At 33.9% G+C, this 25,354-nt stretch overlaps 1 protein-coding gene across 3 annotated transcripts in view; it reads right to left on the reverse strand.

The window, feature by feature from the left end:
* Positions 1–25,354, reverse strand: part of LOC145255732 (tubulin-folding cofactor B-like) — an 87,395-nt gene that overhangs the window by 29,093 nt on the left and 32,948 nt on the right. For 2 of the 3 annotated variants that reach the window (XM_080114349.1, XM_080114348.1), the window contains exons 2-5: positions 19,971–20,108; positions 9,068–9,161; positions 7,078–7,210; positions 5,082–5,137 (exon numbers count right to left, since the gene is read on the reverse strand). In XM_080114349.1, the coding sequence (XP_079970475.1) occupies positions 5,082–5,137; positions 7,078–7,210; positions 9,068–9,161; positions 19,971–20,096 (409 nt within the window). In that variant the 5' untranslated portion in view covers positions 20,097–20,108. The remainder of the gene's footprint in view (positions 1–5,081; positions 5,138–7,077; positions 7,211–9,067; positions 9,162–19,970; positions 20,109–25,354) is intronic. The other variant, XM_080114350.1, reaches the window with a different exon arrangement.

Genomic DNA, 25,354 nt, shown 5'->3' on the forward strand with positions numbered 1-25,354 from the left:
ATTGATAGTGTTTTCAGCTAGATGAGTGTTTCTTGTAAAAGTTAGGCGAGGGGGGGACCATAGACTGAAGCTCAGTCGAACACTTTCCATGAAAATAACGATACATCAGAGACAAACTCACAACATTTCTTCTGTGAGATAGAGGTTGCAGGGAAGAGAAAAGGACATCTACGAGGATACAAAGTCTATTTTGAACTCTATCAAGGCAGGGGCAAGTCCTTTCTAGCAGCTCCTTCCCAAATGTGGCAACAGTATTCCATCCTTGGATGTACCTGGCTCTTATATAGATAGAGAATTGTATCAGCAGTGAGATATCTACTGGATCGATAGAAAGATCCCACCATTTTTCCAGCGGCCTTGGTAACAGATTTGATGTATGTGTTCCATTTAAGATCAGGAGTAATGGTCAAGCCAAGAAGCTTGTCAAAACTTGAGGCCTCCTGAAGACGAGAGTCATTCATTTTAATTGATTCCAGATGTGGATCAGAATGTTGATGGTGTAAAGAGAGAAGCTTGGTTTTAGATGCATTAAAAGTAACCAGCCACTCCTTTCCCCATTGTACTACGTGCTCAAGATCAGAGGAGAGAGAATCGGAGAGAACTTGGTCATTTACTGTCTTAGATGTGCTACCATAAATGGTAGTGTTGTTAGCATAAATGTCTACAAATGATGTAAGGATGTGATTTGGAAGATCATTAATGTAGATCAGGAAAAGAGTTGGGCCCAGGATGGACCCCTGAGGGACACCAGCATTAATACTGTGAGCTTCTGATTTTTGCCCCTCAACTACTACTCTTATGAACCTATCAGAAAGAAATGATTTAATAATTGAGAAGACATTTTCAGCTAGAGATCTTGTGAAGTAAACCTTTATGCCATACCCTATCAAAGGCCTTAGATATGTCAAGAGAAATTGCCCTAGAAAGGTTGCCTCCGTCGAGAGATTTGCTAATCCTATGAGATATAACTGTAAGCACATCTGCTGTAGATCTAGTAGAACGGAAACCATATTGAGTGTCACTAAGAAGGTTATTTTTGTTGAGATGGTTGATTACTTCTGTATTTAACACAGATTCCAGCAACTTACTCATGACGCACAGGAGACTTATTGGCTTGTACTGAGAGGGGGATGAGCGATCTCCTGAATTCTTAAATACAGGGCATACTGATGAAATTTTCCAGGAAGATGGGAAACTATTCTCCTTAAGACAACGTTTAAACAGTTTTGTAAGTATGGGCGCTAGTTCAGGTTGCAGTTTTTTGAGTACTATAATTGGAATACCGTCAGAACCAGTTGCTTTACTGGAATCAAGGTTTTTGATTAGCTTGGCAACATCACGTACAAATATACGTATATCACATAGCGTGTTTTCTGATACAGGAGGAAATATTGGGGGTTGGCAGCCTTGGTCGCAAAGGGTAGAATTAGCTGCAAAGTTCTTGGTAAAGACTTTGGCTTTGTCTGATGCTGACGAGATTACCTCAGGTCCATTGATGATAGTTGGGATAGAGCACACGCTTCTGTTCAGGATTCTGTTTGCTATTTTCCAAAACTGGTGGGAACCAAGCCGCTGCTCAGCTACTTTGGACTTAACGGATTGAGCATACAACTCTCTTGCGTTCTTTATTACTTTCTTACAATTGTTGCTGGCAGTCCTGAAAGCGGCTTTAGTTTCCATACATCTATTATGTTGGAAGCAGTGGAAAAAGTTATTTCTGTGCGCAATGGCAGCAGCACATTCTGGAGAGAACCATGGCTGGCTGTTAGGTTTTTGCTGGAACTTTTTTGAGAGTATGAAACGGTCTATACCTACAATTAACCATTCCGTCAGGTTTGATACTATAGAGGACACATCCTTTTTAAACATGTAACGCAGAGGTAGATCCGATATAAATGTACGGAAGCTATCCCAGTCAGCCTTAGTGTATCGATATACTGTATGATGGAGAGGTACGTCTGGGGACTTATTACATTTCATTTTTATCTTAATTGATACAACAGAGTGGTTGGAAGATCCAAGAGCAGACAAAACAGAAACTGAACATAGTTCAGGGCAAGTTGTGAGAAAAAGGTCAAGTAGGCTCGCATACTGGCCGTCATTGTCGGGCACACGGGTGGGTTCATGAACAATCTGAGTGAGGTCATAGGCAATGGAGAAATCATGGCAGAACCCCCCCCCCCATCATCGGTCTTGTTTGAGTGAGTAAACCATTCGACGTTGTGAACATTGAAGTCTCCACATACGTGAATGTTAGCTGAAGGATAAGCAGATAGGACTTGGTCAATTTTCTCAGATATGCTTTTAAAGATAGTAACTCCGCTGTTGTGGGGGTGATAGAGAGTAAATATAAATGCAGCAGTGTGAGCTAAAGCAACTCGGAAGCACATATAGGGTAAGTTAGGATCTTCCCTGGAGATGTCCCTACCACATGGAAAGCCATCTTTAATATAGGCACATATTCCATGGCGATCTTGGCGGTCAGATCAAAGTCTTAACATTAGACTTATTTCTTGCCTATTATAACCCGAACCTCAAAATAATAATTGTTAATGACGCAAGTCCATATGGAACAAGAGCATTTATTCTCCATAAAACTCCAGATGGAACTCATAAACCTATCATTCATGGTCCTTGAGGAGATAAATTACTCCCAGATTGAATAAAAGACACTAGGAATCATCTTTGCAGTCCAAAAATTTCACCATTATATTCATGGAAGATATTACACATTATAAACCTTACTATTTTTGTTAAAAAAAAAAAACATCTACAAGTATATACAGGAAATAGACTATCGAGGTGGGGGACACTCCTACTGGACTATAATTTTAAAATCGAAAATAAAAAATCAGTCACGAGGATGAATTATCCAAACTAGTTCCAAAACATAAAGAATCATTAGAAGATTCCATTATCGCCTCTCTACAAACTGATGGGGAAATAAAGGCAATTGTGTACAACACAATAAGAGAACTCTTCATGAAATAAAAAAAGCAAGCTCTAAATGATGAATTTATTAATCTAACAGAAATATCAGAAAAGGACAAACAGATTTCACACAGTTTCTTGCAAGTAACTTCTATATAGCATTCCAAGAAGGATTTTCATGTCGGCCGTCCAGGAATAAATAGAATGAAAAGTCTTATGTGTAGATATGTTTACTGGCCTAAACTGAACATTGAGAACATCATGATGCGAAATTTGTGCGTCTTAAATGTCTTTATTAATGTTATTTAGCAGCTAATCTTTTAACGTTAGAACTGAGTGGATCTTCCAGTTTATGAGAGGCTAGAGTCAATGCGTTTGAAATTTCAAAGATGCATTTTTTTTGTGAATTTTTATAGATTTTACACATTTAGAATTCATAGTTTGGAATTATATTTAATACTTTTAACAATCTTGTTCTCATATATTTTTCATTTACTTCCAATGTTTTATAATTTTGTTTATGTAAACACTTTTTGAAAGTTTCTCATCTTTGGTAAAATACCATTTTTCCCAAACTTTATTTATTCTTTTCTGAGATAACAGATTACTGTTTAAAGGTCATTTTTCCAATACACCTCTTTCTTTAAAGAATTTTTTTCTATTATAGTTTTGATTTTTTTTATGTAATTCTTTCTACATTCAAATGTATTAGAAGTAAAATTCCATTCACTATTGTCTTCTTTTTTTCTCAAGCTAACTTTTATGAAATTAGTAACTAGTTTCTGCTTATAATCAATTTTTTTTCTTTAAATACAATTTTCAGAATGCACTAGTTGACACAAGAATAGGACAACTTAACCACTGGCTCAAAAGAAACACCAACAATATTCTTCAGGAATATAATCATTTTTGCAAACAAAAATTATTTTATCCTTGTAAATTCTTATTTTCTGTTAAAATAGTTCTGTTAAATTATTTAGCAATTAAAAACAATAGATACCATGAAAGACAGCTGATCCTTGAAGAAACACCCCATGTTTCTAGATTTCTTGTGTCAAGAATAACAAAAATCACTTTACTAAAATTTACTAAATTAGGATTACATTAAAATAATTAAACTATTTAAAAATCATTTAAGATACTTAAAAACAAAAATAAATTGACAAGGAAAACAAGTAAATTCTTATTCAATTATTTTCTGTTAATCAACTATAGGCAATCTATATATCTATAAAAGTGAAAGTGACTGTGTGTGTGTGTGTGTGTCTGCCTGTGTACATTTCCCTACGCAATAACTCTGTCAATTTTCAGTCCACAAACTTGAAATTTGATATACAGGATATTGAGATTTGGGAAAATCTTTGTAATCCATTTTCGGCCAGAAATTTGGCTGTTAATGGGGTCAAAATTCAACGATTTGACCTTTGAGAACTCTACCAAACTCCTCCATCAATTTTGGGTATAAACAATTGAAATTTTAGATATAGGTTCCTTGGACATGAATCTAACTTAATAACTTGATTTGAGCCCAAAACAATAAATGTTAAGGGGTTATAACAGGGGTTAAAGTTAAAAAAAAATTTGACCCCTGCAGTCTCTGCCAAATTACTCAGACAATTTCTGGTCTAAACATTTGAAATTTTACATAAAGAGTATTTAGAGATAGGGCAAGCTTTTTAATCGGTTTGGATTGAAAATTTGAGCTATAAATATATAAATCTATGTATGTATGTTTGCATGTCTGCCTAAAACTTTCAACAGAGGTGACAGATTTTCTCAAGATCAGTATCGTTTTATAGCTTGACCCTTCAGACGACAAATACCGAAAAATTGGCTAAAAAATTAATTTCTTCACCCTCAACTGGGCACAGGGAGGGGTCGCTTTTTTCGCTGATATTTTCAAAAGTCATCCCCTCTTTTCGATTGTCTAGCCTTAACCTACGTCACTTTCGGTTTGACGATGGTCCTAACAACAAAGACATCACATATTTTTCCCGTTCTTTTCCTCCTTCATGGTATGAGTTCGAGCCTGCCTTCCTACTACCACTTTTTTTTTTTTTTTGCTCAACACACACCTCCAAACACCAAGGCAATGCCGGGCACCAATGCTAGTAATGATGTAAAAGGAAAAAACACATTTTAATACTCACCTACATATTGAATTGTTCCAAGTTTTTTGGGTTGATTTACCACTTCAACTTGACACCTGCAAAATAAAATATAACATGAAAATTTTTCTGATACTGAATTTCATACATAATTTTAATTTTGCTCTAGCAATCATCTTATAACTTAAAAGCATCAGGATGGCAGGTAATTGCTTTATTTCATTCTCCAAATGTTTTATTTTGATCAATTTCTTTAATAATTTTTACTACTAAAGCAGAAACTGGGGATATAAAATCCATTATTTTAAAATGATGATGCACAATGCTATATTTTATAGAGAAAAACTGATCAGAGTTGTAATTTAATGGAAATACTAAAAATTCTTAGCAAAAAAAATATCAAGTTTATCTGATCTTCAGCTGAGAATCCTGTGATCCTGAATCAGTATGCAGTTTCTTTTTAAAGGTCTTTTACCATAAGTGTTTCAATTTTGTTATCGTGCTACCTTATCCACTAAAGTCCAAAATTGAGACAAGGTATTTTCCTTACCATGGTATGGATTTGTTAAGAGTAATTTTGAGTTTTATTGATTTGTTCTGCTTTGAGTAATCCCTTAGTTTCCTCAGTTACGGTACTTTTAAATGTCAAGAGTAAGGGAATCATATTGATTTCTTTTTAACCAATTGATCTTAAGCCACTATTTTCTATTATATATTTGGGAATAGCTTAGGCATTTAATGGAGATTGGGAAGATGAATGAGGTCAGATGTAAGTTTTGTACGGGTTATATATGATAGGATTCCAAACATCTGTCTAGTCTGAGTTAGGGTCAAAGTTAAATGTTGCAACTAACCATATTGGTAATGAAGACACAAACTGCTAAGTCACTAGAATCCAGTCCTCATGTATCATGAGAAGCAGGTGGCCTTGTAGAGATGCACTCTATATATTAAAACTATATATGAAATTCAGTATAAATTGTATAAATAATACAATGTAATATATAAATTAAAAGAAAAAAAAAGATTACTTGTTTGCATGCATATATATATATATATATATATATATATATATAATATAAAGCTGAATTTCTGTGTGTGTATGTGTGTGTGTGTCTGGTCACGAATAGGCTCCTATATGGTTGACTATTTTAAATAACTGATTACATATGATAGAAGATGTATCGAGACACAGAAATGGGTATGTTTGATCTGGCAGAACGGTGGTTCATTAAAATTGTGGGGTCTGTGTTCGCGCCTGGTCCACAACCACAAAGTATGGAAATAAAAAATAAAAAAAAAAAAACGTTTACAAGTGTTTTTGATATAGATGTACATAAGAATACTTTGATAAGTATGTTTTAACTTAAATAGGGATGGTATAATAAAATTGTGAGATCTGCGTTCGCGCCTGGCCTCCATAGAATGGAAATAGGCACAAACTTTAATAAAGACTTTTCATACCTATCTGTGTAAGTATACTTTGATAATTATGCTTCAGTTTGAAGAAATATGGTATAATGAAATTATGGAGTGTTCGTTCGTGCCTGAGCTCCATAGAATGGAAATATGTCACAAAGTTTAACAAGGTTTTTTAATATAGATCCGCAGAATATTGTGATAAGTGTTTCAGTGTGAACAGGTATGGTATAATAAATTATGGGGTTTATCTATTTTATTTTCATCATATGGTTTTGCTTTGGTTTTTATAGCCCCAAATTCGAAGCTATCTCTTTACAACCCTTCCTTTTCATAACCTATCATATTTTAATAAATCAGAGTCCATTTTCTGTAGGCTGTTTTTGAACCCAGTCAACAACGGGTACTTTTGCTAGTATATATATATATATATATATATAACATGATGAATGATTAGAAATGGAAGAATTATTATTAATAGATTCATTCTTTTATTAGTTATTTTGAAAATTTTGTTAGAACAAAATTAAATTTAAATGAAAAACTCACGTAATGTCAAGTAGGGACAGACAATATGTAAACATACAAGCTAACAATTAAAACAGAGGAAGAAGCTAACCTATCACCAATCTTCATGGTGGCTGCTTTCTCTTCTTCTTCTTTGTCTTTTTTTTCTTGATCTTTCGCCATTGCCTGATCTTTGGTTTGAGTGAGATTCTTAAGATTCTGTTCTTTAAAAGTTCGGAAGTTATCTACAAATTGAAATAAAAAGACTTGTTAAAATGTAAAACAAATTAAAAAAATTCCAGTAATTTGGATATATATATATATATATATATATATATATATATATATACATATATAAAATAAAAATATAACACGGAAATTACATAATTGTCTAATGTTATTGCTCTGTTTACCACATTGAGCTCTCATACCCGGATTTCCTCCTGGAATTATTCCATTATAACACTATATATATATACACACACACACACAAACGTGTGTATGTTGCAATAGAAGTTATCCTGGTTCTGTTCTACATCCCAAACCATGATGGCTCATGTAATTGTTCTAAACAAGATTGTCAGAGATGGCTAAACAATCGTGATTCCACAATCAAAAGTCAACTGTCTGTGGATCTGTGCAAATCCCTCCTTGATGTCCAGGATCTCAGACAAAGAGATAGGAAGGATGACATTGAGAATTAGCTTTCCCTCCAGGCGATGAGCTGCATGCCCAACAGAGGCTTTAGCTTTTTTTTCTATTACTGTTTTTAAGAGTATATAATGTTGATGTTTTGTTTTTTTCTTTTTGTGATGTTATGGAATCAGTGCTGAAGAGACATTGGAATTAATTGAAAAAAAAATCTTTTTGTCTTAGAAACGATTGTATGCTAAAAGATTTTGTTGTTGTTGAATTCATGGAACTGATATAATTTGTTACAAATTTATTTATTTTAATTCTCATATATATATATATATATATATATATATATATGGGTTTGTATTACTGTACACATAGATTCGAAAAAGTTGTCAAAAAAACAAATATAGAACAAATAAATGTTATCAAAGGCAAGATAAGTTACTTTTCTACCTAACTGGATATATTTTTTGTGTTTTTATTCAGTGTAACATGTTTATTCAGCTCGAAAAACATGCAGTGTTTACCGATGTATTGGAAAATTCAAAATGGCAGCCGACTCTCTCTCGGAGAGGGTACGTTTGGGAAAAGGTATTATAAATAATAAACTAGACAAAATACTGTTAGAAATTCGCTCAATATATGTTACCGTGACATAAATTGACATGTATTCGGTTGTTTTCTAACAGTATTTTGTCTAGTTTATTATTTATAATACCTTTTCCCAAACGTACCCTCTCCGAGAGAGAGTCGGCTGCCATTTTGAATTTTCCAATACATCGGTAAACACTGCATGTTTTTCGAGCTGAATAAACATGTTACACTGAATAAAAACACAAAAAATATATCCAGTTAGGTAGAAAAGTAACTTATCTTGCCTTTGATAACATTTATTTGTTCTATATTTGTTTTTTGACAACTTTTTCGAATCTATGTGTACAGTAATACAAACCCTATATATATATATATATATATATATATATATATATATATATATATATATATATATATATATATCCAATTTATAGAACTGTAGTTTGCAAAAGTATAAATATTACATTTTACTGTGGAAAATCTAAAATTAACTTTTCAAAATCTTTGAAGCTGCAAAATTTATTTGGGAATTTCAGATAAATTTCATTATCTTTCTACAATATAGGAAGGGGACTCTTGTAAGTGATGTTATCAGCTTCATGTAATTTAAGGTTCCAACATCAAACTATTTTCTCTTGAAACCCAACCAGTAATACCCTAATCCGGTCCCCATGCTACAAATCATGGAATGGTGAACCCGTTTTTAATTAATCTGTAAATTAACAATTTATTTTGTCATTTTAGTTGATATATCTAGTTTCTTTTGGATGTACTTAGCAAATGTTGCTATTTTTATTGAAATGCTAAGAGACAATTGATCATTTTTCAAATTACTTTGTCAGGTAAAAGCAAAAAAGACAACTATTAACCTTTTTTCTTGGCATAATCATTATCAGAGAGTTTGTAGCGTTCTTCAATATCTCCACTTTCAAATTCTCCACACTTCACATTTGTATCGGTCACCTGAATTAAAAGAAAATATTAAACAAAAAAAAAAAAATTAATTTTTAAATTAACTTGCCAATTCTGAAATGACAAAATGTTTGATAAGATATTAAATTTTCAAACCAAAACAAATTTTCAAGACAAAAACATTTTAATCGATTATCAGTCATCTTGTTGTTTTGTAATAATCATGTAGATATTTATGTGCACATTCAATTTTTGCGCATGCACAAAAACAAACATAGCCACTAGTAAAAATAATAGGGAATACATTGGATAATAAAGGCTATAATATCATAAAAACTACTTGTTGACAACAATTTTAAATGTGATATTTATACATAAAAAAGCCGAATACATCTAAAAATCAACTTTAAAAAGGTATGCCTTTAGTTTGTACTCTATCATACTTTGACTCAAAACTTTTTAATAAAAATATTTAAGCCAAACGTTTTAATGGCTTATATTTTATTTTTTAAGTAAGGAAAAACATGCTATCCCAATCCAGGGTGTTCCATTTTGGGAGGAGAAATTCTCCAAAATGAGGCACTCTGGACTGATATTTTTATTTAAAAAAAAAATCCATGTATTTTGTTTAAATATGTTTTGTTCCCTAGATTAAAAACTTGTATTTGGTTTAAATAGTTTTATAAAAAAGTTTTTGTAAATATATATAAAAAAATAATGCGCTCTTTAGTTTAAATAGTTTTGTAAATATATTAAAGTTAAAGGTTTTATAAATATATATATATAAAAAAAAAAAACGCACTCTACATACAAAAATAAATCTTGGTCACCAAAATTTGAACATGTCTATTATTGTATATTTCTTTACAGAGATCAAGTGCATGTGATGGTCAAGGTCAAACTGGTATTGATCAAAATCTATCCATTTGTTTTTCTTGGTCGATTGGGGACCTTATTCTTGTCTTGATCTGGAAAGAAATTTTCCTATTAACTATAAACTGGGTAGGATTATTAATAAAAACACTATCAAATTATATTCAACTTTTCACAAAACTTAGCCACAATTATAATAGCATTAAGATAGATGAGAACATAGCAACCTTGGTAACCAATAACAAAAATAATCTACTACCAATATCTGAATGTGACTGTAAATGTAGCATTACAAGTTGATTTATTTATTTATTTTTTTAGATAATTGTTATTTTATCAACTTCAACCTTCTAAATTAAAACCTTGAAAAATTATTTAAACTCTAATGTAAATTAATATTAAGCAGTCTTTACAAATTGATAATAGTTAATTATTGGATTTTAATTAATTATAAGATGAAACTTTTATGATTCAAACTAGATAGATAACGACAAACTTCCACCCATTAATATGGGAGGGGAGATTATCACTAAAATGCCATGAATTATTAAGTTCGCACCGGACTTACTACTTAGATATAAGTCACTTGTACCCATTCCCCTTTCTCCCCCCCCTTTTTTTTTTTTTTTTTTTTTTTTAAATGGAGAGTAGATAATACAGTGGATGTGTTATCGGCAGCTCCAGTAACTCTCGCTTCTCCTATTTTGTCATTCAGTCCTCATTCAATGAGTGATGTTTCTGACAAAGGGTGAAGAAAAAGCTGCTTAAAGGTCGGTATTACTTGGTGACCAGTAGTCTGAGATGTCGGATATTTTTCTGTCTTTGTCTGTCCTTGTTGCCATGTCACTAGTAAGGGTGCTGGAGGTAAACGTTTTATCTGGGCTGACGTTATCCGCCTGATAGTCAGGGACCCGAACCTTGGATTAACCACTAGGGAGGCTGTCCTATCAGCAGGCGCAAAGTACTGGGACTGCTGTATTGCCATTTGGTGAGTGGATCTGGACCATGCAGTAGTCTCTGGTGGGGCCTCTCGATGCCATACTAGTGGGTAATTGTTACGGCTTTACCTTTTCGTGTGCTACAAATAAAAAAAAAAATCTTCCTGTCTTTTTCTCTCTTACTTTCCCTCTCTGTACTGCTCTAACCAAGTATGCCGACCTATTCCACAAATCCCCAAACCTCAACATGAAATATCTCCAGAATAAAAACTCGATTAAACCTAGAACCCCATCTTCCAGCGTAGACCCCTACTACCAGGTCTCCTTCTCCAATATCAGGGGTCTACGTTCCAACCTTCCAGAGGTTGAAACCCAATTACAGGAGACGAAACCGGACATATTATTTCTATGTGAAACTGGAATAGGGCCGACCACTTCCCTAGATGAGTTCATAATGCATGGATACTCCAATTTAACAGCTAAATCTGACTCCCAAGATCGCCATGGGCATGGAATATGTGCCTACATTAAGGATGGCTTCCCATGTGGCAGGGATATCTCTAGAGAAGATCCTAATTTACCCTATATGTGCTTCAGGGTTGCACTTGCTAACACCACTGCATTTATATTTGCCCTCTATAGGCCCCACAACAGCGGAGTTACTATCTTTAAGAGCATATCTGAGAAAATAGACCACATACTGTCTTCACATCCCTCGACTAACATCCACATCTGTGGTGACTTCAACGTCCATAACGTGGAATGGCTGACCCATTCAAATAAGACAGATGATGAGGGGAGGTTTTGTCATGATTTTGCCATTGCTTATGACCTCACTCAGATTGTTCGCGAACCCACCCGTGTGCCCGATACACCCAATCAATATGCAAGCCTCTTAGACCTTTTTCTTTCAACTTCCCCTGAGCTATGTTCATGTACCGTTCATTCTCCTTTAGGATCCTCCGACCACTCCGTCGTATCAGTTAAGATAAAAACAAAATGTAAGAAGCCATCAGACGTACCCCTCCACCGTACTGTATACCGATACTCTATGGCTGACTGGGATAGCTTCCGTACATTCATATCTGATTTACCTCTGCACTCCATGTTTAAAAAGGAAGTGTCCTCTATAGTATCAGATCTGACCGAATGGTTAATTGTAGGCATAGACCAATTCATACCATCAAAAAAATTCCAACAAAAACCTAACAGCCAGCCATGGTTCTCCCCAGAATGTGCTGCTGCTATCGCGCACAGAAATCACTTTTTCCATAACTACCAACGTAATAGATGCACTGAGACTAAAGCTGCTTTCAGGACTGCCAGCAACCACTGTAAAAGAGTAATAAAAAATGCAAGAGAGCTATATGCCCAGTCTGTTAAATCCAAGGTAGCTGATCAACGGCTTGGTTCCCACCAGTTTTGGCAAATAACAAATAGGATCCTGAACAGAAGTGTGCGTTCTATTCCAACCATTATCAATGGACCAGAGGTTATCTCGTCAGCGTCAGACAAGGCCAAACTATTTGCAAAGAACTTTGCAGCTAATTCTACCCTATGCGACGAAGGCCATCAACTCCCCATATTTCCTCCTATAACACAGAACAAGCTAGGTAATATACAAATATCCGTGCATGAGGTCGCCAAGCTAATAAAAAACCTAGATTCCAGTAAAGCAACTGGCCCTGATGGCATCCCAATTATAGTGTTAAAAAAGCTTCAACCAGAACTTGCTCCCATACTTACGAAACTATTTAAGCGCTGCCTTAAGGAGAAGTGCTTTCCGACCCCCTGGAAGACCTCATCAGTTTGCCCTGTATTTAAGAATTCAGGTGATAAGTCATCTCCCTCTCAATACAGACCAATAAGTCTTCTCTGTGTTATGAGTAAGTTACTGGAATCAATATTAAATAGAGAAATAGTCAACCACCTCAGCAGAAACAACCTTCTTAGTGACACACAATATGGTTTCCGCTCTGCAAGATCTACCACAGATGTGCTGACGGTTATATCCCACAGGATTAGTGAATCTCTTGACAAAGGCTTCCTTTCTAGGGCAATTGCTCTTGACATATCAAAGGCCTTTGACAAAGTATGGCATAAGGGTCTACTTCACAAGATTTCCAGCTACGGTATAACTGGAAATGTTTTCTCAATCATTAAATCATTTCTCTCCGATAGGCTCATAAGAGTAGTGGTAGATGGACAAAAATCGGAGGCCTGCAATATAAATGCTGGAGTCCCTCAGGGGTCAATCCTCGGCCCAACTCTCTTCCTGATCTACATCAATGACCTCCCTAAACACATACTTAAATCATTCGTTGACATCTATGCTGATGACACGACCATCTACGGCAACACATCAAAGGCTGTAAATGACGAAGTTCTCTCGGATTCTCTCTCCTCTGATCTCGAGCGCGTGGTTCAGTGGGGGAAGATGTGGCTAGTTACCTTTAATGCATCTAAAACCAAACTCCTATCCTTACATCATCAACGCTCTGATCCCCAGCTGGCATCAATTGTGATGGATGGCTCTCGTCTGGGTGAGGCCCCGTGTTTTGACAAGCTTTTGGGTTTGACCTTTACTCCTGATCTGAAATGGAACACGTACATCAAGTCTGTTGCCAAGGTCGCAGGAAAGATGGTGGGATCCTTCTACCGCTCCAGAAGATATCTCACTACTGATGCAATTCTCTATCTATATAAAAGCCAAGTACGGCCAAGGATGGAATACTCTTGCCATATCTGGGCAGGAGCTGCCAAAAACAGCCTATCATACCTTGACAGAGTACAAAATAGACTTCGTGGTTTAGTGGGGGATGCCCTTTTCTCTACCCTGCAACCCCTCTCCCACAGAAGAGACGTTGCGAGCCTATCCTTGTTTTATCGTTATTTTCATGGCAGGTGCTCGTCTGAACTCCAATCCCTGGTCCCCCCTCGCCAAACTTTCACGAAAAACACCCGTCTAGCTGAATCCACTGTGAAAAATTTCCCCCACTCTATATCTGTGCCTAAATCAAAACGCGGATTTCATGAGCAAAGCTTCTTTCTTAGAACTGCACGCCTGTGGAACTCTGTTCCGTCTGCCTGCTTCCCTCCGGACTACAACTTGGATGTCTTCAAGTCTAATGTTAACAAATTCCTAATGAACCGCCCCCCTAATTAAACACTTCATAAAATCTCCTCACTAACGTGATGTACTTGCAATAACCCTTATCCCTGAGTGGCTTCCGGGCCTTGATAAGTGGTGATCACTGTGTAAAAAAAAAAAAAAAAACTTGCATGAAAAGAGCTATGTAAAAGATGCTTAAAACTGTTTGAATTATGCAAATACCATCAGTAGTCCAAAAGTTATGAGAATTTTAAGTGCCAAAATTTAGGCTTTTCCATGGTCATTTTTTTTAGAAAAAGTGGGCTAAATTACGGACCTCAACATTTCAAGAAATTCGGTCATTTCGCCACCATTTATTTATTTTGCAAGCTATTCTCATGAAACTTGGCACTCTTATGTAAAATTGTGTGCTCTTTCTGATTATGAAGTCAAATCTGATGTATCTCTTTACCATAAGCCATGAATCATAAATTAAGATGTACAAATTTCAATTTTTTTTAAACTAGCACATGATATCATAAATTGGGTGTCTATTTATGAACAAAACTAAGTATTATACTGGGATTTAAATATAGCTTTATTGAGAGTAGGTATTACCCTGCCTCCTCATCAAAGGAGAACTTAATCTGGGGTGTAGCCAGTAAATGCATAAAGAGCATTCATGGCCAGTATTTACTACTTCTCTCAAAGAAAAGAAAAATTGAGTAGATATGAGTTAATCTCAGAAATAAATCGAAGAAAATTTTTCATATAGAAATCTATGAAAAATTTTCTTTGGATTTCTGTAAAAGATGGAAATTCCCATAGTTGACCAGAACTTACGCATTTTGGGATCAGTCCAATTTTCAATTTTGTAAATCCTCTCTATCTGGCCCAAAATATACCCCTATTTTCTGAGATGCAACCATGAATCGTACTCTACATGAATCCACTATCTTTCACAGTACCAGGATATCAGGAATCCTGATAAACAACAACTATATATTCATGAGTTAACGGTAATTTTTATCATTTCTAATCTGTTGTTTTACTGAAAATTCAACTATGTAAACAAAGAAATAGAACAGTAATTTTTTTTTATTTTGTTTCCACCTTAACATTTAAAATGATTACTTTTTCAGGTTTTAGGGTATGCTGAAAACAAATATCGCATTTAAATTTTCTGCAAATAAGTAGTTTTCTGGATATTAAGCAATGTCATTTCTTATGTTATCGCTAATGGCCATCTTGGAGCGTGCAAACACAACTCCGAGAAACTATGTGCAAACGGTCACCAGCAATAACATAAAAATGATATTTGCAGAAAAGTTAAATGCGATATTTGTTTTCCCGTTAAATTCTATATTCTATAATTTCAATAAAAGGTAACATTTTAAATAACTTTCTGCACAATACTTATCAAATAATTCTGAAACTATTATCTATATGAAAATAGATGATATATACCAATTTATCTTATCAATTTTGAAATATTCTTTGTTAACTTTGCTCGGTTGTAACTTTACTTCCTGTGGTCGTAAAAAACATAAATCAAAGTCCGGTAGAGATGGACTTCTATGCTTATATAGTATTTAAAATTTTAGCCATATCCAATCAAATTTGATCCCGCACATGTGTATCCAAATGTAACGTATGAAATGTAAACATTGAAAAAACAGTTTCCCTTTTTGCTGTCGTCATTTTTTATCGTTTTTTTTTCATTTTTAACTTGGAGCATAAAAGAAAAATAAATTAACATTATTGGAATGCTTATTCTATTCTCTTTCCATCAATGTAATTTTTTTAAAAATTGACCCACAAATAAAAAAGATATGACTTGTTGAAGCACATTAGATAAGTTATATTGCCGATGTCCACGAAAATACAGTATACGCTAGTAAATGAATGCATAAAATAGTTTAAAAATGTGAAGTGAGATAATAAACCTCCAAGATCCTTGATTATTTGTCTTGCCAATGAATTTAGAGTAGAACAATGCAAAAATTTAGTAACAAAAACTTTGTAATGTAATTCACTACCACAAATAGTTGTCCACAGTCACAGTAGATTACAAGTTGAGTGCAATCTCCAACTGCAGGATCACCAAATGTAACGTTGTCTAGTCTTGGACACCTCAAATGTATTTAGGCATTCATTGGACACTTGAACCATGCCATTGTCAGCTGTAGTACAAAACACGCAAGTCACTAAGTTCATGTGGCAACACAACTTTCACACCAACGGGTTTCTGGAGATACTAAAACAGTACTTTTGTTCTATGAGGTTGGTCATTAGTTGCTGCTTGTTGCTAGTGGTTTCTTCTTTCACAGCTGAAAACCTTTGTTTCTGGAAAAAGTCTGAGTTGCTGACATCTGATGACCTGAATCGCTTTCAAAATATGAAAAAGGTAAAAAAAAAAAAAAAAAAAAAAAAAAAAAAAAAAAAAAAAAAAAAAAAAAAAAAAAAAATAATAATAATAATAATAATTGACAAGTTATTGGTAATTGTTTTCTTATTAAAAATAATTATTTGGTAGATATATTCCAATATATATATACATTACTCCATCTACAAAGAAAATGGATAGTTATACTATTTTTCTGATTTATAAAACACGTCCTGGATTGGCAAGAGATTTGTTACCAATTTAATGCTTTTATTAAAATCCTTGGGGTGAAGTTAGGTTGACAATTTGATCTCAAATCTGAGCAAATTGCAACCGGCACTAACGTTGATTCCTCAGGAACTGCGAATTCTTGCTTTTATTGATTCATCACCCACACCTTCGGTGTGATTACTATACTTACCTCAATGACTTCTGTTATGTCCCTTTCTCTTTCTTCTAATAATCATACATTATCTTCCTCTACCACATGGAGTGTTGATCTCCCCTCTCGTATATAGAAATTCTAATTTAATAACCTTCCTTATTACTTTTCCAAAACAGAATTGTAAATCAATATCTTTTCTTTTACTTTTTTTTTATCTTTTTAGTTACTAAATAAATTCCCATTTATCAGAGCATGTTAATTTCATTGTGAGAACAATATGTCAAAAATATCCCAGTTAATATGTGTAACCCTTTTCATTTTTTACCAGCTGTTTTTCTAACTTATTATATGTTCACATTAGTTCATTTTTAGCTATTTTTTATTCAACTGATGATTGCTCAAATGGTAATGACTAAGGCTGGAGCGCTATATTTTGCGTTTTGATTGTAGCTGATGGCACCAAAATCATATATTTTTTACTTTTAAAATCATGACTATGTTGTTCTCACATTTGGGTTGGTGCATCTGCTACTGATCTCTCCCTTCTTGACAGGGTTCAAAAGAGAGTTGCCAACCCGATTGGTCCTGAACTATCATCTAAGCTTCAGCCCTTGTCCCATCGATGAAATGTTGCATCCCTCTGCCTGTTCCACAATATATAATAAGCAATAGAGAATTGACTCTATAATAATATATATGAAATTTGCATAAATTAAACTTTTTTTTTTTTTTTTTTTCAACTTTCACTCCAAAAAAGTCAGTGCCCTTTGAAGTAGGGGGCTACATAAGTTGCAGGGACATTATGAAGGGAGATGAGCAGCAAGATGTCTGTTTACATTACACTTGAACTTCTGCATATCAGTAGAGTTGGAAAAGCAGAATCCCGGAAGGGAGTGCCAAAGTCTAGCAGTTCTAGAGAAGAAACTATTGGAGTAGAAGGCTTTCTTACACCTAGTGATCTCTACTATGTAGGGGTGGGATTTAGCTGCTTGTCAGGTTTGATGGAGGTATTTACGTCGAGGTGGTACCAGTACTTGTAGTTCGTCAGAGCATTCACCATTAAAATACTTATAGAACAAGAAGAGGGATGCAATATTTCGTTGATGGGACAAAGGCTGAAGCTTAGATGACAGTTCTCTTTTGAACCCTATCCAGGAGGGAGAGATTAGCAGCAGATGCACCAATCCAAATGTGACAACAATATTCCATACATGGGCAAATGGTGGCATTATATATGTACAGAATACTTAAAGGCATAACTTTCTAGCACGGTAGAGAGAGCCCACCTTCTTGGCAGTAGCCTTAGCAATACTCTCAATGTATCTGTTCCAACTCATGTTCCCTGTGAACATTAGGCACAGGAGTTTAAATGTATTTTATGACCAGGCAATGTCGGGCACTCTGTGCTAGTTTAATATAGTATCTTTTCATCTATTCTTTAATTTAATAGAACTTATTTTAACATTGCTTAATATCTATACACATTAGCTTAAAATATTTTATGTTTATAGTGCAAAAAATTGGCTTTTTTGGATAGAAAAGCCAATAATGCTCAGCAAATATGAGTTTATTAACATTTCTATGAAAATAGTGTCCATTGACCCAAATGCAATAAATTAATAAGTCCTAATAAATACTCAGAAAGTAATATTATGCTACATAGTTCAATACAAATAATAAAATCACATTGTAAGAGACAATCTTTAATTTACTCCTTCAGTCCAGCTGATGTACTAGCTCTAATATCACACAGGATTAGTGAATCTCTCGACAGGGGCTTCGTTTCTAGAGCAACAGATCTTAATATATCAAAGGCATTTGATAGAGTATAGCATAAAGGCCTACTTCACAAGATCATCCGCTGTGGAATAGCTGGAAATATCGTCTCAATTATTAAATCCTTTCTCTCTGATAGGCTTGTAAGAGTAGTCATTGACGGGCAGAAATCAGAAACTCATAGTATTAATGTTGGTGTCCCTCAAGGTTCTATTTAGAGCCCAACTCTTTTCCTGATCTTCATTAATGAACTCCCAAATCACATTCTTAAATCATTTGTAGACATTTATGCAATGACACCAAAATTTATAGCAACACTTCAAAGACCAGCAATGACCAAAGCTTCTTTTCCAGAACTGTCCGTCATTGTTCCGCTGACTTGCTTCCCGGTTGAATACAACACGGTAACCTTCAAGTCTAATTTAAACAAGTTCTTGTTGAGCCGTCCCCATAAATAATAAAATTCTACCCAATTTATACCATTAACAATTACTACACTACACCTTACATTAACTCTTATCCTTGAGTGGCCTTTGGGCCTTGATAAGTGGTGACTCCCAAGTAAAAAAAAAAAAAAAAAAAAAAAAGATCATATATTATTATAATGATATTTGAAACCAGGCTACAAAAGGAAGTCACTCTCATATTATTGTCCAGAGTTGCCAGATTGGCTTTTTTAAAGCCAAATGTCATGAATGTCCTTTTTTGAAGCCGTTTGTATTTGGTCTTTTTCAAAGTGTAACATACGAATTAAGGATGAAACAAGCAAAATATGCATTATAATTTCTTATATTTCACAGTCATATTTCCTCTATTTTGTCCCCTGATAGAATTCTTTATAGTATATTACTTCGTGATTCCCTAATTTTTATACATCTATAGATTACAATTATTGCCTGCTAAATTATTACTCTATATCTTTATGGTCTATTAATATTACCTATTAAATGATTTGTTTTAATTTTTACTATTATAAGTAATTATTGCTATCATATTTATTTTCAAAATTATAATTACTTTTTGGAAGCTGCAAATATATATTTATTTTTCTCATGAAGGGACGTTACTGAAATTTACTTGACTTCCAATTTAAAAACATTTAAATTACATGTAAATTACAGAGAATTGCAAAGACAGAAAAAATTAAAACACACTTCAATTATTTTAACATGAAAATGGCAGCTTAAGGTTACAAAAGGAAACATTTTCAGTCATGTAAACTATTTTTAAACAGTTTTCACCAAAGCAGAATTTTATGATTCCTTTGATATATATTTCTTTATACAGACGAAAATGTATACATATTTTAGTGCTAGTACTCTTCTAAATGAATATCCAATTTTTTCCATAGATAGGATTCATCTAAAAGGATTAATTAAACGCTGAAAAGAAAAAAAAAATGCCAACTCACATGTATAATCATGTCATCTTCTACAGGAAACGATCCAAGGAGAGCCGTGTCATCATTCATATTGCATATTAAATTTTTGCCTTTATAAAGCTCCAAGGTCATACTCTGGGTTGCCCCAGTCAACATTACCAGCTTTAACTGAAATGATAATTTCATTTCAAAAACAATAAATAATATCAATCTAATAAATATATTTAGTAATAACTATAACTTAGCATTTTCATAAGATCTTGTGTAAATGCGTTCAAAAGTATTATGTTAGCCAATCATTCCCAAGATATAGTTTGTCCAAATTTGACCTCTGATTTATGCATACAAAAGAATATGCTCTCTTTTGATGGAAACAATGTGTCTGACTCTGGAACTTAGTTATGTGGTATACTTTTCTTTGGTGACACTGCATTCAATGCAACAATGTGTTTGCCACTAGATCATTATCATATAGGGCACATTCCTCCAACAACACAGTTTTCCATACCAATCTATTGCTTAATAATTTTAGCATTTCAAGTGCTAAACTAGCAATCTTCTATAAAGCTTGCCTTTAATGGATGGCAAAGCACAAGGTCACATGATTGATATTTATATTCTTGGTACTTGTACAGTTTAATCAAGACATTAAAAAATGAAAATATTGAAAAAATATTATATAGTACATACTCGTTATGGAATAAAGTTTCATGCAAAAATAATCACTTAATTTGATCAAGCAATTTTTTTTTTACCGAGGAAAATCAAATTTTAATGAGATCGATCGGGTAGCGGCCATCTTTTTCCGCTTAGGAGAAGGGAGCACCAGGGGGAGATAACTCCAATCACTGCTTAAAGTTTGTCCAAATTTGACGAGATTATTTTGAAACATAAGCAGAAAAAATACTTAGATAAATATTTTAGGGGTTTTTAACTTATTTTACAGAGTTTCTGTGTGTAAAAAATTCATCCTTTTTTCATTTTTTCCTTTGTTAATCAATTTTTCGTTTGTCACGACAAGCAAAGACAAGCATTTTATGATAGTTATAATTATTTCCTGCACTCAGTTCAGATTCTGGCTCATCCCTCCACAGTGTGTAATGTGAATGATCTTACCTCTTTCCAGGGAATCACAGGCGATATGTTGAATATCATTAAACATGTCCTGGGCTGGCAAAACTTGCCAGCACTCATTCCAAATTGTAAATTTTTGGTGCAACCAGTTTCACTCATTTAGCGTGTCCTGCGATATCATTTTCAGATTATTATCAAAGGTGCAGAGGTCAAATATGACCCATGACCCTGACTGATCAGAATGCAAGCATTTTTAACCATTTGTCCATACTTGCGTACATTTTATTTTAATTAACTGAAATAAAAACCATTGGTACAATTGTTTTTTTTTTAAACTGATGAAAAATAATTTTTCAGACAATTCAAGAAGGATCAGAAATTTGTAGTCAGGAAATGGCTACCAAAGTAGATTGTAGGTGCCACGTTAGAGTTTAATTGGAAATATTGTCCCACTTTCGCTTTTAACAATGTTCACCTGGTCACTTCTAAAACAAAAATGAAGAAATGCAAGCTACCATCATTCAAGTTGCACAGATGTGCAGTTTGAATAATGGTAGCTGGCAAAGATCAGGCGAGATTGTTGACAAAAATGTAGCAAATTTGTGATTAGTTAGCAAATCACAAAACTTGTCTCAAGTAAAAAGTTTGCAATAAAATATTTGAAGGACTTGGCAAAAGTCAGTCAAACAGACTCAAGTTGGCAAGAAATTCCAAAGTCTTCTTTCTAAATTTGGCCTACTGAGATGAAAGCACAAAACAAGTTTTAGCATTCATTAAAGATTGAGCATCAGTCAAATTCACCAACAGCACCTTCTCTTCAACTTTTCATTATTCTTAGATACTTTTGTTTTAATATTTGCGTTCACGTTCATTTGTTTTTTTTGTATTGCTGATGGAATTAACTACTCATGACTAAACTATGTCAACAACAAAGGAGTAGCAGATAACACTTTGCTCACATCATCCAGTTTGATCAACACCACTTGCACTGATGACATTGCACTAATTAGCCATTCCCTTGCAAATGTTGAACATACCTCTGTGTTGACTTGTAGCTTAAGGACACAAAAACTGAATACATGAACAAATGTTCTCCTTCAACTCAGATTATCAAAACAGTTAATCAAACGCCACTAAAACAGGTCAATGATTATAAATCCCTAGGCTCCTTCATCGCATCCTCATTCAAAGCATCAGAAAGGAGATAGTATGGTCTGCTATTTTGAGTAAGATATTGACATTACATCTCAGCAAAAGCATCAAATTGAAAATTTTAAAAACTATAATACAGTCCATCCTCATCTATGATTCAGAATCATGGACACTTTCCAAAAAGTTGGAAACATGGCTGAATGGCAAATATACCCACCTTCTCATGAGAGCCCAAAATCCTTCATGCAAGACCCATCCAACTAAACAACAAATCCATGGTAAACTTCCATTTGCATCATCTATTGTCAAAGTAAGACATGTTCAGTTTGCAAATGATTGTTCTAAAGCAGTAAATGAAATTATTCCTTCCCTACTTCTTTGGAACCCGACTACTCACTCCAGAAGTAAACTGCTCACATACTTGAATATCATTACAATGGATGCCAATCTTGAGAGGCAGGACCTGGAAACAGTCACACGGAACATCTGGTGCAAGCATGTGAACTCCATCATCTTGACCAGGGTCGAAACATGATGTCAATACTAACTTTCTGCATATCTTTCAAATACAGCATCGACATAGAACAATCAGAGCAACCAAGTAACTTAGGACGTTGCAAGTTCAAAAAGATGTGCCTAAAAAGGTACAAAAGATCCATCACAAATGAACATAACAACAAAGACAGAAATAGTCATCCAAATAATACAAATGATTAAAAATTTTTTTATGCTATGCATCTCATATTTATTGCTTTCTTTAGAGAAAATGATTAGTTCTTTCAGTGAACAATGACTCTTCATTTGTATGTATTAGTGCAGTACCCCCGATGACAGGCCATGCCTGATGAAATGTCTCCTAATTACCAAAAGAGTAACGTTCATATTAAAGAATTTGAACATGTAATTAACACTAAACTTTAAAATGACCATTACCCTCTCCCCACACACACACAAATTACATTATAAATGAGAGCATAAAAAAGAGATTTAAATCTCCTTCCCTAAAAAAGCTTAACGGAAGAATGGGTGACTCAACATTCAGCCATATAGTGTCAGGTGAAAACCTCAAGTGGAACAAATAATAGTCCAGTTATGAAACAGGAATTCCATTTTTATTGTAAAACAAATAATAAATTGACATGTAATAAAATGCAAAACTTTTGTAAGCAAGGTAAAACTTGCAGAAAACATTGTTTTATGGTGGTCTTAAAATGAAACGGCAATTAAGATTTTGTTCTGTTTGAATCTTTTTTTTTTTTTTTTTAATTTCCGCATGCGGCCAAAAAAAAATCAAAAGTAATTGATAAAATAATAAAAATTAAGTTAAAAAAATGCATAGCACAACCATCGATATGTACACAAGTTGCAAATATAAGTAGGAGGTTTCTTATATTGCCCAAAATGGTCATATGTCTGAAGTACCAAATTCCAAAAGCTGTTCTTAACATGGGGAGGTTGGGGGGGGGGGGAGGTCTATTCCGAAAGCCGTTCTTAACATAGGGAGGTTGGGGGGGGTCTAATCTGAAAGCCGTTCTTAACATGGGGAGTTGGGACTGTTTATTCTGAAAGCCGTTCTTAACATGGGGAAGTTGGAGGTGGGTGGGTATCTATTCCGAAAGCTGTTCTAAACATGGGGAGGTTGGGAGTGTTTATTGGTTGTAAGGATACCCAAAAACCTATAAAAGTCAACATTTCCAATGTGAATGGTGAATTGGACTTATCTAAAAAAAAAAAAAAAAAGGTATACCAAACTGACTTTTTTTGTTTAAAAATTAAATTTCGTTCTTGTTAATAAATTTTTATTTTTTATATAGAAAATACAATTGTTGAATGTTATTCTTTCGATTACTTTCGATTTTTTGGGAGCATGTGCAATTAAAGAAAAAAGATTCAAATGGAACGAAAAATATATTCCTTTATTAAATATTTAGATAATTGTGCATAAAGGGAGAGCCTAACTTTCAAACACATCAGAGGCTGGCACCCATGTCTCCCAATTGAGATATGGAAGCACAACATGGATACAATTTTCAAATATATTTTATCTTTATTTTTAACAATTTGAAAATAACTGATTCGACAATATCATCTACTGAATTCATACTTATTATGTTATTTGAATTTAATGTTTTTTAACATATGTGAAAGAATTCACATTTTAAAACTTTTAAACTATTTTCTGTTGCACATTCACTCTTTTTAAACTGCTAAAACTGTAAAAAATGTGACACATTCATAATTTTTTTTTTATGTTTCTGTAAATAAATATATTTTTAAAAATTTTGACAAAATATATAACGTATTAACTTAAATAAATGTAATTTAAAAAGATATGCGATTAAAAAATGAAAAATTAATTCATAAAAAAGTTTACATATTTTTATATATTTTTATTATAAGAGGGTGAAAAATATAAACATAAAATATATTTGAAAATTTTATCCATTTTGTGCTTCCATAACTCAATTGAGAGATGCGAAAAAATTGATAACAAGTGAAGCATGACTGCACAGTGGACAAGGCATAAAAAAAAATGACCGAGTTCAGCATTTGATCCCTCATCCCGCCCCGCCCATTTAGCCCCAAAAGTCCCCAGGGATGTCAAATCCTGGTGAAAATGAACAAACAGTGCAGTTTTAGACCTTAACGTATGTAAACTTGAGTTCTGCACCATGCACAAAAAAGAAATGACTAAGTTCATCATGTTCTCCCCTCACCCATTTAACCCAAACGTCCCCAAAGCCTTAACATATTTAAGTTCAGCACTATGCAAAACTGCTAAATATACATACACAGAAAATTTTGGACAAATATGGTAAAATAGTCCAAAAAATAGAGTGTTTTTATTAGCCCTAAAAGAGCCCCTGGGGCATACCCAAGAGTTATCGCAAAGTATAGACAAACAAAATTATATAAAAATCAGTTAGTTACAACTTTTCAAAAAGAAATAATAAAAATACAAAACTCACCAAGACCCCCCCCTTCCCCTCCCACCACCGCCCAACATACCCTTTAAATATCGGCATAAAAGCAGACTGACCGACTGGCTGGCATTCGTACTCATTAAGCTATCGCCTCCAAGCCAAGTCGAACGCTATGCTCCCAAAAGCTAAGAAACTTTTCTGTTCGTAACCTTTACAGCCTATTAATCTAAAAACACTAACATGTCTAGTTTTTTTTTTATTTTT

Source organism: Euprymna scolopes, chromosome 31 (genome assembly GCF_053919585.1).
Source record: "Euprymna scolopes isolate OS-2025 chromosome 31, ASM5391958v1, whole genome shotgun sequence".
In the NCBI taxonomy this organism is placed as follows: domain Eukaryota; kingdom Metazoa; phylum Mollusca; class Cephalopoda; order Sepiida; family Sepiolidae; genus Euprymna; species Euprymna scolopes.